Source organism: Myripristis murdjan, chromosome 11, assembly GCF_902150065.1.
Source record: "Myripristis murdjan chromosome 11, fMyrMur1.1, whole genome shotgun sequence".
NCBI lineage: Eukaryota > Metazoa > Chordata > Actinopteri > Holocentriformes > Holocentridae > Myripristis > Myripristis murdjan.
In genome coordinates this window covers 3,514,043-3,529,070 of record NC_043990.1, presented here as the reverse complement: position 1 = coordinate 3,529,070, position 15,028 = coordinate 3,514,043, and the positions used below count along the sequence as shown (strand labels likewise).

Below are 15,028 nucleotides of genomic sequence, written 5' to 3'. Positions count from 1 at the left end.
GAAAACCCAGTTTTTAATTATTTTTTAAAAAAAAAAAAATTTTAAGTAGGTGTTAATGTTCTGAACACCTTGATTGAACACTCCAAGCCATTAATATTATTATCATTATTATTAATTTATTAGTATTATTTCTGTAAATAAGAAATTCGAATTAATTGATCCGCCTAGTTAAAGAAATGTCAAATTCAACACTGTTCCAGAAGAGTTCTTTGCTTTACAATACTACTGACATAATGACGACACAGCAGGCTCATTTTTACATCAATTAAATTAAACTTTATTGTCATTTCACATTCTTTTGCTCCATTTCAGCCTATTAACAAGCAATGAAAACATCTGTCTTGGCTGCGTGATTGTGAATGATCCAAACAGTTTTTAATATTACAAGTCCATGCAGAATGCCAGCAAAGAATTATACATTTTGAAATTGTTGAAAAGCAGATACTGAGGTGTTAAAGAGCGCTCCTGTAAAACACCAATTTACTGAGATAGTTTCAACAAATCAGGATCATTTCTGCCCTTTCTTCTACAGGCAGCGAGACGGTTTCTCTTGACCGGAAAGTGATTTACATGTCAGCAGAAAATGAAGAGCAGCCTGTTAAATTTTCCATTTTTTTTTTTTTTTTAAATCAAAATTGAATGAACGAGGAAATGAATTATGCGGATTTCCTTTAGATTTTTAAAAAGCTATTATGCTCTTTACTGTCAAACAGGATTATATTATAGTTGTTTTTCTCCTTGTTTTTGGATTTGTCTGTTATTAAAGAGTGGAATCTGATTGTTTTTTTTTTGTTTGTTTGTTTTTTTGGTTTTTTTTTGCTGACTGTACTAAAGAAGGCCCTGGCAGCCCAAAATGTACTTTTTTTTGTTTGTTTGTTTAACTGTATCTGTGATACAGTTAAAAAAAAAATAGGGCTCTAAGTAAGGGAAGGGCTCTAAATAAACTGGAACTTTAACTCAAATAGTTCTGCTGGAAAAGCTGAATTCCAGTGAGGTCAATGATGCACAGAGGCTGTTTCCTGCCAGGTTGCCAGGTGGCTGGTTTGTATGAGGTTCACAGAAATTGACAGAGGAAACTTACGACATGGGATAAAGTTGGACTGAATTAACCTGAAGTTAAAGCCGGGTGTTACTTACTGAACACAAAGTCAGACAGCATAAAAACCTGTGCCACAAGGTTAAAAAAATACCATGAAAAGAACCGATCATCAGAACGCTGGCTGTGCATCGCTCCATGCTCTGACCACAAGAACCTCATATTTGCCAAAATGTTCCACCTGCTATTTTTGATGCTGTCTTACACACAGCTGTATATTTAAAGTGCCCCTCCAGCCATTTATTATGCGCCTAAAAGTAATCTCTGTTTATCAGCATTACATATTTAGAAGATTTTTTTCCATGAAAAATCATCTCTTTGTGCCTTAAATGTGACTCTACATCTTGCCCTCATTAAAGATATGCAGATGTATGAATATGCAAATACACATTTTGGAGTGGAGTGGGACTTTAAATTTATTTTTAAATAACTGAAACTGCAAAAAGTAGGGATCAGGACTCAGCCTTGAAAATAGCTCATTTATCTCTGTGTTCAGGCATTTGGGGAAATTATACATGAACAGCCATGTCTCTTAACCAAACCAAACCAAACTGTCCAGCTGCATGGAGTGTGAGCGACTGACCCAAAGGATCATCCAACTTGAAAGAAACATGAAAGAAACATCGAAAGTCTGTGAGTACGTGAGGGTGAACAATTTATTGACTCTGTGGCAGCGGCAACATCTCTGTGCTAAACAAAACCTCAGAGCTACCAAATGCTAACAAAAAGGCACAGACTCTTCCTCACAAGGACAAAAGTTCCAGTGCTCAAAGCAAAGAGCAAAGGATTACAGTAGATGCAGAGTGTACTGGCACCGACCTGGCTGATACACTCCCATGGATGCCCGATGCCTCTTACTGGCATCATACTGCTGCTAGGCCGAAAGCATCTACTCCTGCCAGGACCTGGTCTGATGTCGTCCAGGCCAAAGGCAAGAAATCACATATAAGGACAAGTAAGAGGACACCAATGCTCACCCCACCACAAGAACTCTCTACGCAAGAACTCTCTACACAAAACAGGCATGATATCCTGGCTAATATTGACTCTGTTAGACCCAGGCATCACACCACTAGCATTAAGGCTAATGCTAGCCCAAACATGAGAAAAAGCCCCAAGCCTGGTGTTAAGGGGAAGGACAGGAGAGGCATGTTTAGCTCTGACCACAGAGTAGTTTACCCAAATACTGGAGCAAGAAACAGCTCCAAACCTAATGTTAGGTGGAAAAGGAACATGACCAACCATGCTGAGCCAAGAGAAAATAAATGCAACACTAGCATCGAGGCTACCCAAGGCCAAAGAAACAGCCCTCATATCATTGCTAGGCAAAAAGCCAGAAGAGCTAATGCAATGTACTGTCCTCAGCCAGATACTATCCTAATTGGAGATTTTATAATAAAACATGTAAAAATGGCCAAGACTGAAAATCTGACTGTGGCTGACTTATCTGTGAGGGAGTTAACTGAGAAACTGCCAGCTATCCTCTCTACACACCCGAAGGACATCAACATCATTATCCACACGGGGTCCTTTGACATTCTAAGGAGGAAAACTGGCTCTGAGATTCTGAAAAAAGACTTTTCCCTGCTACTTGGAAAAGTGAGTGACTGTCAACGTGTACATCTCTGGACCAATTCCAACTCTTGGGAAAGGAATGGAATCATTTAACAGACTCCTATCCCTGAATACACGGCTGGCCACGGAGTGCCTCACTCATGGGATAAAGTTCATTGACAGTTTCAATATCTTCTGGAACCGTGCACAACGCTTCAAACCAGACGGAGTTCATCCCAACATCACAGGCTCCAGATTGCTCGGCGCCAACCTACGACATGCCCTGGGAATGCCTTACTCAAACAAAAACAAGTGGATAAGCACAAAGGACAGCACACACACACACACACACACACAGGCAACTGGCTCCCCCACAACTGGCAATGCACACAGGACAGTGCAACACCTTTTCCCCCTCACCTGATCCCCTCCTTCACATCACTCAAGGCTTACAGAGGATGACTTTATCCTGTCAAGGGGTTCAACAGGTCCCCTCCCCACCCATCCCCCACTCACCTTCTGGACCACAATCACCTCCACAGTCACCCACTAAGGAGATAATCAAGTCTGCCAAGTTCAAGCTCAGTCAGACTGGTGAGCTTCTGAGCAGCAGGGACAACAGACATCACCATTCAGACATCGGCCAGAAATGAGACAGACCCCATGCCATCTCTTCAAACATACCAGTGATCTTAAACAGCTGGTGGCATGGTCACACATCGTAGCATTTACAGACCATATGGCACAATTCATTCATTCATTCATTCATCTTCTAAACCGCTTATCCTCACTAGGGTCGCGGGGGGGTGCTGGAGCCTATCCCAGCGCACATAGGGCGAAGGCTATGGCACAATTCAATTTTCAATTTTCAATTTTATTTATTTATATAGCCCAGAATCATAAATTACAAATTTGTCTCAAAGGGCTTTACAGGAAATACAACATCCTCTGTCCTTGGACCCTCACATCAGATGAGGAACAACTCCCCCAAAAAAACCCTTTAACAGGGAGAAAAATAGGAAGAAATCTCAGGGGAGCAACAGAGGAGGGATCCCTCCCCAGGACGGACAGACGTGCAGTGGATGTTGTAAGCACAGAAAAAACAACAAAAGATATATATGTATAATATAAAGGAAGTAATGTACCTGTCTTAACAATCTGTCAATGTTCAACAGCAGTCGTCCTCCTTTCCTGTCACATCATCCCTGCAGCTGAAACTAGCTCTTTTTAATGTCAGATCATTGGCCAGTAAATCTTTCTTGATTAGGGATCTGATAACTGAAAGGAACTTGGATTGCATATTTTTAGTTGAGACGTGGCCAAACAGTGTTACTGGTACAGCAACACTGCTAGAGGCCTGTCCACCAAATTTTCAGTTCTATCAGTCAGTCAGACAAAACAGGAGAGGAGGAGGGATTGCAGCCATTTTTTCTACACAGTTAGTATGCAATGACATTGACCTTGCATCATTTGAATATCTTGCTTTTGAGCTCAAGTCAGAACAAGCAGTACTTATGGTCACATGATATCGGCCACCAGGATACTCATCAGCAGTCCTACAGGAGTTTATAGAGCTGGTCTCATTTGCCATCGCTAGATATGACCCTAACCCTAACCCTGAATATTCACATCAACAAAAAGAATGACTCCAATGCCACTGAGTTTATGAACATACTGGACAGCTTTGCACTCATTCAACATGTAACTGAAGCCACTCACCAGCTTGGTAACACCCTAGACCTGGTAATAACAACAGGGTTTAACACTGAGAATGTTTCAGTACTTGAACTGCCCATTTCTGATCATCACTGTGTGCTCTTCAATGCCACCCTAACCTTAATGAAAACTAAGAGGGAGTATCTGGTTAAAAAGAGATATCTTGATGGTGAGGCTGAAGCTAACTTTGCTTATCTTATGAGATCATTTGAGCCACACAGTGGTGACTGCACTCTAAATGACATGGTTAAGCAATTCAGCAACACCCTGTCAGCTACTTTAAATACTGTTGCCCCGCTAAAGGTAAAAAAGATGTTTACAGACAGAATATCCCCATGGTAAAACAATAACTTTTAAAAAAGCAAAGAGACACATGTCAAACATGTCGGGCAGCTGAAAGAAAATGGAGGAAAACCGAGCTCACAGTTCACTGTAACACACAAGAAGAAGCCATGAACACCTATACCAAGGGAATAAGTAGGAACTATTTTTCCAAGATTATGTGTTTCTGACTTATATTAGCTTTTATTTTTTAATTGAATGGATCTGCTGACAAGTATACATGTGATTGTACTCATGTTTAGCTGTACTTTTTTTTCTATGTCTCCAAGTCACTAAGTAAGTAATCTTTCACCTGCAATCACTTCTTCATTTGGTTGCACGTTCGTACCTCTCTAAGTGAGATTTGAGAAAATGTGAAATGTGAGTCATCCATTCATTATTCAAACCGAGTCACTCTGAGTCCGTCACAGGTACAGAAAATATGGGTTACCTTTTATCTTGATGAGCAGTTCCCATGGAGAAGTAAACTTATTTGTGCTTTCTAGGAATATTGCCAGTGACTCATATCAAAGCCGAAGTCTCACTGTTACAGATTTGATTCAGAATCCAAAACATGGACTTAAGGCAAGCTGAGGATTGTGCACCAACAAGACCAGGCTGTGGAGATTAAGGTGAGGCTTCAAACTTAATTACACAATTTACACTTCAACTGAGTTCATCTGAGGACATCTGAGATCCTTCACAACGTCAACCCACATGACAGCATATTACAAGGAAGCATTGGCCAATTCTGATAAGCATTTCCTGCGCACACACAGTCAGCAGGAAATCTGCATCCTGACAAACCATTTAGTGTAATATCATGTGTTGAAAATGCTCTTCAAATAAGTAATACAAAAAAAATCTGCCAGTGGGATGAGATAATCCCACTGCTAATCAACTTGTCTCCAGACTTTTCTTCAATCATTGTATGCTGATCTGCTTTATTCTGCCTTGTTCCAACACATTTATACTGGTACTTAGTTACTTCCTTATACTTTTTTCCAATTGTTTGAAGAAAAACAAGTCAACAAATGCTCATCAAATTTGACCAACGTATTGAGCAGCACGCTTATATTCAGAATGCCAAACCCCAGTGTCAAAATTCATCCAAAAGGGCCAGCAAATGTTTAGAAACCACACTGGACAGACAGAGGGATGGACGGATAGAGACCGATTGGTAGTCCCTTCACCTTGATCTTCAGTCATGGGGCACAACAAGCTTGTAAAACTGAATATGAGACTGAGCAATCTGTTAGGTTGGGAGATATAAACATCGCACAAGTATCATTAATGTTTTCATTTTATCAACTGGCCCCTGGCCCCTTGCCATTTTCCTAAAGTGGCCCCTGGGTTCAGGTATTTGAGTATCCCTGATGTAGAGGATACACTGTAAATAGGATTGCAAGTTTTGATGAAAAACACTAGGACTGTGACATATGAAGTGTTTAATCCATTTGAATCAAGCCCAGCTGGTGAGATTCATTTGTGCAAATATGAACACAATTAAAATTAATGTAATTAATTAAAAAAAATGTTTAGACACCACTTATGAGAAATGATCTCAGGCTGCTCCTAAGTGAATTCTAGTGCTGGACAACTGCAGCACTTCAAATCTGACTCCACCCTATAGATGCATGAAGTGACCCAACCAGGCCACAGTTTTCCAGTCATACCGGTGTCCAACTGCAACATGTCCTCTTTGGAAAGAGTGGATCAGTGCATCGGTGACCACCAGGGCCTTTAATTGTTTGTACTGAGCATTTTTCCCAAAGGGTTTGGTTGGAAAAAGATGTCTGCTGATGCTTAGCAATCCTGTTTTCCTATGCACACCAACTTAAGAGGAAACCTAGAAAACTAGATTCAATTTCTTTGAGTTGGACTACTTATGGGAAGTGGATGGGGGAAAGATTTTACTGGATTGATGTCTGATTGCCACAATATATTCAACAGGAAGTGAGATGCCCATTTCTCATTACCAATTCACTTGTTTCCAACCTTTAATTTGTTTGTGTGCATGTTTTGTTTATGACCACCCTGAGCTTTATTCCCCACACCTTGAGGATTTGTGGCTTCCTTACTGGGCAGGATCTTTAACAAGGCCTGGAAATGCAGAATGCCAACATGTGGCAAGTTGCTATGCCTTTGCATTTTTTGGGAAGACGTTCAATTACTTAGTACAGAGACAGGAACCTGCACAGGCAAATCTTAGCATCTTTTGTTTAAAGAATTGCTTGGCAAGAAATACCTGGAAAACTAGTGGCATGAGATTTGTTAAAGACCAACATTTTAGGCAGTTGCCTGGAATTTGGTGACTTGGACCTGAATGTGTTGCAGTCATGCAGAAGGAAACCTGTCAAATCGAGTGATATACCAAACCTGTCAGTGAGCCACAGACCAACAGTAAGTTGCATGCAGTTTTATTCATTTTTAAAGGAATCAGTTGCTGCAGTGTCACATGACGAGGGTTATTTGAGGCTGTTCTTCCAGGAACCTGAGGACAAAAGAATCAATTTTAGCAACACTACAGGGAATTAGGTGATCTTCAGAACCACGATTACTCTGGCAAACACTGCAAATAGTTTGACCATCTGAAGCCACCATCATGTTTCTCTTTAAATTCATTTGAAATTTAAAAAAGCCAAGAGGCTGTTGTCTTCACTTACCCATTTGCAGCCAAGGAGAGATTAAGATGGATTGTTCGGCTGGTACCAAGGATGGTACGGGTTGTTGGGCTGGTACATTGCTAGGTATGCCAGCAGGTGATGCGGCATGTTGGGCTGGTGCACTGCATGGTGCGCCGGCGGGTGATGCGGCATGTTGGGCTGTTGCACTGCATGGTGCGCCGGCGGGTGATGCGGCATGTTGGGCTGTTGCACTGCATGGTGCGCCGGCAGGTGATGCGGCATGTTGGGCTGTTGCACTGCATGGTGCGCCGGCAGGTGATGCGGCATGTTGGGCTGTTGCACTGCATGGTGCGCTGGCAGGTGATGCGGCATGTTGGGCTGGTACACTGCATAGTATGCCGGCGGGTGATGCGGCGTGTTGGGCTGGTGTACTGGCTGGTACATGGATGGCTGCTGTGGCTGGTGCTTGGGCTGGAACACGTGTTTTCTGTAGATGGACTGTGCCCTAGGTCCAAAAGCCATTGATGAAGTTGATGTTGAACTAGAGCCAAAAGTGTTTCCTCTCAAAGCATGACCAGAATTCCATGTGCCAACTTTGCTTCGAGGAATGAGCTTTGAGGCAGGATCCAGCTCTTTGGGCTGTCCAAAGCTAGGTACACCAGTGGGCTGGACAGAGCCAGAAGCAGCACCTCCTCCAGCAGAGACAAAATCCCACATACCAGCTTTGCTTTGGAAGACATTGTCATTTTCAGTTTGTTGGGGCTGGTAGCTGGGCTTGCTGGGCGGCTGGTAGCTGGGCTTGCTGGGCGGCTGGTAGCTGGGCTTGCTGGGCGGCTGGTAGCTGGGCTTGCTGGGCGGCTGGTAGCTGGGCTTGCTGGGCGGCTGGTAGCTGGGCTTGCTGGGCGGCTGGTAGCTGGGCTTGCTGGGCGGCTGGTAGCTGGGCTTGCTGGGCGGCTGGTAGCTGGGCTTGCTGGGCGGCTGGTAGCTGGGCTTGCTGGGCGGCTGGTAGCTGGGCTTGCTGGGCGGCTGGTAGCTGGGCTTGCTGGGCGGCTGGTAGCTGGGCTTGCTGGGCGGCTGGTAGCTGGGCTTGCTGGGCGGCTGGTAGCTGGGCTTGCTGGGCGGCTGGGGCTGGTAGCTGGGCTTGCTGGGCGGCTGGGGCTGGTAGCTGGGCTTGCTGGGCGGCTGGGGCTGGTAGCTGGGCTTGCTGGGCGGCTGGGGCTGGTAGCTGGGCTTGCTAGGCGGCTGGGGCTGGTAGCTGGGCTTGCTAGGCTGCTGGGGCTGGTAGCTGGGCTTGCTAGGCGGCTGGGGCTGGTAGCTGGGCTTGCTAGGCTGCTGGGGCTGGTAGCTGGGCTTGCTAGGCTGCTGGGGCTGGTAGCTGGGCTTGCTAGGCTGCTGGGGCTGGTAGCTGGGCTTGCTAGGCTGCTGGGGCTGGTAGCTGGGCTTGCTAGGCTGCTGGGGCTGGTAGCTGGGCTTGCTAGGCTGCTGGGGCTGGTAGCTGGGCTTGCTAGGCTGCTGGGGCTGGTAGCTGGGCTTGCTAGGCTGCTGGGGCTGGTAGCTGGGCTTGCTAGGCTGCTGGGGCTGGTAGCTGGGCTTGCTAGGCTGCTGGGGCTGGTAGCTGGGCTTGCTAGGCTGCTGGGGCTGCTGAGGCTGGTAGCTGGGCTTGCTAGGCTGCTGGGGCTGCTGAGGCTGGTAGCTGGGCTTGCTAGGCTGCTGGGGCTGCTGAGGCTGGTAGCTGGGCTTGCTAGGCTGCTGGGGCTGGTAGCTGGGCTTGCTAGGCTGCTGAGGCTGGTAGCTGGGCTTGCTAGGCTGCTGAGGCTGGTAGCTGGGCTTGCTAGGCTGCTGAGGCTGCTGAGGCTGGTAGCTGGGCTTGCTAGGCTGCTGAGGCTGGTAGCTGGGCTTGCTAGGCTGCTGAGGCTGGTAGCTGGGCTTGCTAGGCTGCTGGTAGCTGGGCTTGCTAGGCGGCTGGTAGCTGGGCTTGCTAGGCTGCTGAGGCTGGTAGCTGGGCTTGCTAGGCTGCTGAGGCTGGTAGCTGGGCTTGCTAGGCTGCTGAGGCTGGTAGCTGGGCTTGCTAGGCTGCTGAGGCTGGTAGCTGGGCTTGCTAGGCTGCTGAGGCTGGTAGCTGGGCTTGCTAGGCTGCTGGTAGCTGGGCTTGCTAGGCTGCTGGTAGCTGGGCTTGCTAGGCTGCTGGTAGCTGGGCTTGCTAGGCTGCTGGTAGCTGGGCTTGCTAGGCTGCTGGTAGCTGGGCTTGCTAGGCTGCTGGTAGCTGGGCTTGCTAGGCTGCTGGTAGCTGGGCTTGCTAGGCTGCTGGTAGCTGGGCTTGCTAGGCTGCTGAGGCTGGTAGCTGGGCTGTTGGGGAAGGACTTGTTGTCCAGAATGCATCTGTGCTCCATAATTTGGTTCTGAAGTAGGACTATAACTTGACGAGTCACTTCCACCTTGAGCTACAGCAATGTTCCACATGCCTGCCTTGCTCTGGTGAACACCAAGTTGGTCACGTTGTTGCTGTGAGTTTTGTTTGGGTTGTTGAGGGCTCATATTTGCTGGCTTGTAACTAGAAATAGCCTCTCCTTGACTATAGCTGCCCTCCTGCTCAACAGATGAGGCTGAATGACCAGAAGCCACAGAGCTGGCAGTCAAGCCCAAGCCACCTGACATGGACAAGCTTCCAGAACTGGTTACAAAAACAGGATTGTAGTTTCTTGAGGAACCACTCTGACCAAAGCTGGATCCAGAACTATCAAGAGAGTCTACAGGCTGCCCGGGGCTCGATTGCTCATAACTGGTGGAGGCTGAGGAGGGTTTGCTGCTGCTCTGAGGGTCTCCAATAGCCTTAAAATGAGGTTTAAGGCCAATAGAGCCTTGACTTCTGAAACTGATCGCTGTAAGGAGAACAGAAACAAGATGTCAGTTGTATGAAGTTTGTTTCACCTGGGATTGCGTAGGAATGCATACTTGCCATGTGCATGTTGTCCAAAAGCTATCAGTGTGAGCAGGAGCACCCTGAAAAGAGAAGACAACTTTTGAGCAAACATAACAAAAGTGACATGTAGCAATAATTAGCATTTGACAACAGTCCACATGCAAATTACCTCACACAAATGTAGAAAGCCATTTCTGGCCAAGGTCAGCCACCAGCCTCTGCAGTTTGTGCTTGTTGTAGCCACAAAATAAACTCACAAACTAGGGTTTGAATCTAGCATGATAAATGCTGCACCCTTGGTGGTCCTTTTAAAGATGTGCTCTTGAGCTAGCCAATCAGGCAGCTCAATCTGATGAAGTGATTGCAGTCAGGTTGGCGACGTCAGCTGATTCCATTTCTGCAGGTGTTTCCACTCTCTTTGTTTCCCACAGCATGTATTTCATGAATAGATCATCTATTTAGTGGGAACACAAAAGCAAAAACCCACACCACTCTGAACAAACCCTCTGAGACTGCTGGGGAGAATCAAACTCTGTTCAAAGTCATGATGTCTTCCATTACACTTTGTCATCGGAGGACACACTAAAACCATCAAATGCATAAACAGTACTGAATACACATTACAACAAGACACTACTATAAAAGCCGTTATGAGCTAACATAATTGATGCTATTTTTATTTTTCAGAACATTTTGCACTTGTTAACAAAAAAATGTACTTGTTATTTAAAGTGTGCAAGCAAAGCAAAACACAAAATTAATTTCACAATTTATTTAGGGGCGGCGGTATGGCTCAGGAGGTAGAGTGGTCGTCCAGAAACCGGAGGGTTCCCGGTTCGATCCCCGGCTTCTCCGGAGAGTGTGTTGAAGTGTCCTTGAGCAAGATACTGAACCCCTCACTGCTCTTGATGGACAGCCAGGCGCCTTGCATGGCAGCCTCTGCCGTGAATGTGAGGCAAAAACATTATAAGGCACTTTGAGTGGTCAGTAGACTAGAAATGCAATCCATTTGCTGTTTATTCTCTGATTTGAAAGTAAACCTCATGTACAGTGTTTTTGTAATTTGCATAAACCTAATTGGGTAACCTGCCTCCAGTGGCCCTGATATCCATCCATCCATCCAGATTCTCACTGGCGTTGGGAGTAATTATGCTCGTTAGTGTTTGCAGCTTGATCTGTGGGTAGGGCAGTCCAGCTCTGTGGCCACATGAAGGTGAGTAACTTGCCATTCTTTGCAGCACAATTTTATTTTCCACCTGTGGAGCAAACGCTGGCAGCTGACAGCACATCACATGGCTTGAGTCTGTTTCCATCCAGCTGACAAGCACATTTAACACATATGTCTGAGACGCTGCAGAAAGTGAAATGAGAATCAAATCCAGCTGACAAGCACATTGAACACATGTCTGAGACACTGCAGAAAGTGAAATGAGAATCAAATGTGTTTCTATATCATCTGCTTTACAGCAAATCAGTTCCTTGAAAAGCAACAAACATCCACAAGAAAAATTGAGTTTCTTTCATGAATTGATTAGTATTGAGTGAGTTTATTGTTTTTATTTATATCAGCCAGTGTCGGTCATGCTTTGTGTCTGAAGACAAAAACAAAGAAATACAGTGGGCAATATTCCAACCATGATTGGTCCTTATGGCTTCCAGCACTTTTCTGGGATATTTGAGAAATTTCAGTCTTTCAGAATATCCAAAGCCACTTTTATAGTGTGCAGAAAAGTGCAACATGCAAAGGTTTTCTTCAAGTATTACAGACATTTTATTGAATTTACTACAGGGTCATACCATGTCATTTCAACCAATGGCCCACATACTTGGGTCTCAAAAAAAAAATCTCGAAAAATTCAACAATTGTTCCTTATTTATCCAACAGGCACATTGTAAAATTTTAGTTTGCTCGGATGGATACTTTTTGAGATACGGCCAATTTAGTGAGGAGGGTATGTGTCGATTTTGGTGCGATTTTCGCGCATCCTTATTTTTCCCTCCATTTTCAGGTGTCAATATCTCAGGAATTACACCAAATAGGAAACTGAAATTTGGTACAATAATACACCTCCACCTACTCTCTCAGAATATACAAAAACATCTGTCATACATCATAACCGGTAGGCATGCCAGCTCCTCAAAAATGGAAATAAGCTTCTTGATTTTTTCAGAGCTTTGAGATACATACATGGACTGTTCAAAGCATTAATGGTTACTCAGATACATGCATCGGTTTCTGGATGGCAGCTTCTCCAAATCCAAAAAAAGTTTTGATGTCATATTTTCATTGGCCCATAACTGCATGTGGGAATGTCTTAAAAAATCTGATCTGATGTTTTAATTTAAAGTTCAAAGCTTACTCTTTCTTGGGATATTAAACAATTGTTCTTTATGCATGTTTTTATGTTTACCCACCTGTCCCCATTAAATTAGGAAAAGTCATTCAAGGCCTGCATAAAATCTTTCATTCATACTATGAATATTTTCAGAGTTACAGGTCCTCTCTGCTTTTTTATTCATGCTGTTTTTTCTAGCATCTTTGAGCCAAATAACTTTATTCCTAATAGAGATAGCAGCATGAAATTTTCAGGGCTGAAAAACAAACCATCCTCAGTGTCACAATCCCAAACCAAAATCTGCAACACAGTTTTTTTCTGTAACCAACTTTGAGCATCAATATCTTGGGGAAAAATGAAAGTTTCAACAGCAGAACTGGAGCAGTTTCATGTCTGTGACAAACAGGAACAGAAACAAGCCTTAGTATCCTGGAGGTGTTAGACGTTTTCTGATAATTCATCAGAGAAAACTGGAAAAAGTGCATTGTGAGAGAACTTTGAAGGGTCATATCACCGTGCTGGTAGTTGATGAAATCTCTCATTTTTAGCTGCATTTTGAGACCAGGCTCAGGTTCCAGCCATGATTGCTTCTGCGTCAAAATTATTTTCTAAAATAGATATATTTTAACTCTTGTGTAATGTAAAATTGGAGATTCTATTTACTTTTGAAAGGAACAGAGTATGTAAATGGATGTAAAACTGAGTCGGCTGCAGTTTTGAACAGAGCTCCAGTGTTTTTCAGCCCTGAAAACTTTTTTCTCTGTTAGGAATGAAGTTATGAGGCTCAAAAATGCTCGAAAAAACAGCGTGAATAAAAAAAAAAAGCACCAGATTTGGACCCACCTTTGTGAACTTTGGGGAGTTGTAAAATATTCACAGGATGAATGTAAAATTTTGCACGGCTTCACTGAATATGCAAAAGATGTTGTAGAAAAAAATCAGCTTATTGTGAAGGGGGTCAGGTGGAGGTACCTGTTGAATTTCCATGGAATGACCCAGCAGTGCTTCGCCAGTTCGTCCTGGGGTCTGCATCCGCCCCCTAGGATCCGCCCCTACTGCCTCTGATTGGCTAACCCAAACTTTAACCAACGAAGGCAACAGGTACTAGCCAGTCAGAGGCAGAATAGGACATTAATCCTCTCCCAGTTGGTCCCAGTGTCTTCCCTGTGCTGCTCGGTACTTTTTCTTATCCGTTCCTGCACCTTGCCTTGTTTGTTTGGATTCCCTGGCTGAATCTCAATCTCCTCCCTAAGCCCTGAGCCCTGAGCCCTCACTGACTTAAGTAGCTGCACCTGGAAAGTGACTGAGTGCGTGAGGCTGCAAGGGGCTGAAGTAGTAAAAAGGGAATGGGACAGCCCTTTGTTTGGTTGTCAGCAGCAATGCATCATGTTTCTCACAATCGCAGCTTTGGGACTTTTTATTTTATGTTTTTTGCTTGGTATTTTTGAGGAGTTGTGAAAACAGCATTAAAAAAATGATCTACTCTCACAAAAGGCATTGATGAGTTTGCCAAGAGATAAAAAACAAATAGCCTATGCATTGCCTATCTGCTTATTTCCTTAGTTTCTGAAGGCCATCATATATATATTATTATACTCACATGAGAACATTTTCTTTTTTGCAGCGTCACTGCTGATTGCACCCTCCATGTTTTTTTCTTTTTATGCTGTGCGGGCACTGCATTTTACATATTTTATTCTATTTAAATTATAATTGTATTATTATTTTATTTTATTTTAGTATTTTATATTATCTTTTCTTCTTATTATTATTTTATCTTATTTTATTTGATCTTATCTTATTTTATCGTGTTATCCTATTGTGTATTTTACCTTTTTATTCTGCTTCTATTGTGTTATCCTGTGGTGTGTTACCTTGTTGTGCAGCACTTCGGAAAACGTGTTTGTTAAAATTGTGCTTTATAAATAAAGTGGATTGGATTGGATTGGATTGTTTACAAATTCGCTCGTTTCACTTCGCTTTTATCGCGGCCGCCAGCTGGTTTCCCCAGGGGATTCATGTCATATGTCACAATGCAATGAACTATGGGTAATTCCCTTACGCTAAGTCTGCGGAGATGCCCACTTACGGAAAGGGTGGATTAAGGGCTCAAAAAGTCCGGGAGAGATCCCTCACGCACTTCATGATTTGTCAATGGGACAACCCTAAGCCCTCACGGACTTAACGGGAGCGCGCCTCAAAGTCAGTGAGTGTGTGAGGGTGGACATTGGGATTGGGCCCCTGTGTTTGGTTATTGACTCATTAAAGGACCGTCACGTTTTACACCTGTCTGCTACCTGTTCTCTGCACACCTGTGTCCAATACAGAAAAAAAGTCTGATTTTGAACTATCTTCTGCTGGAATTGCATTTTTTAACACCTGTATGTGACTTTGTGTGGAAGGTAAACCTAGTCAACAGTAAAGTTCCTCTGTGTCGGACTCTTTCAGGTTAGAAAAA

At 44.1% G+C, this 15,028-nt stretch overlaps 1 protein-coding gene across 1 annotated transcript; it reads right to left on the bottom strand.

Annotated features, from left to right (window-relative positions):
- Positions 1–7,090: 7,090 nt before the first annotated feature.
- Positions 7,091–8,187, bottom strand: LOC115367322 (histidine-rich glycoprotein-like). Its single transcript, XM_030062994.1, has 2 exons — positions 7,354–8,187; positions 7,091–7,181 (listed from the first exon to the last, which is right to left on the bottom strand). The coding sequence occupies exon 1, from the start codon at positions 8,029–8,031 to the stop codon at positions 7,375–7,377; it is 657 nt and encodes a 218-aa protein (XP_029918854.1). The 5' UTR covers positions 8,032–8,187; the 3' UTR covers positions 7,091–7,181; positions 7,354–7,374.
- Between the last annotated feature and the right edge of the window lie 6,841 nt (positions 8,188–15,028).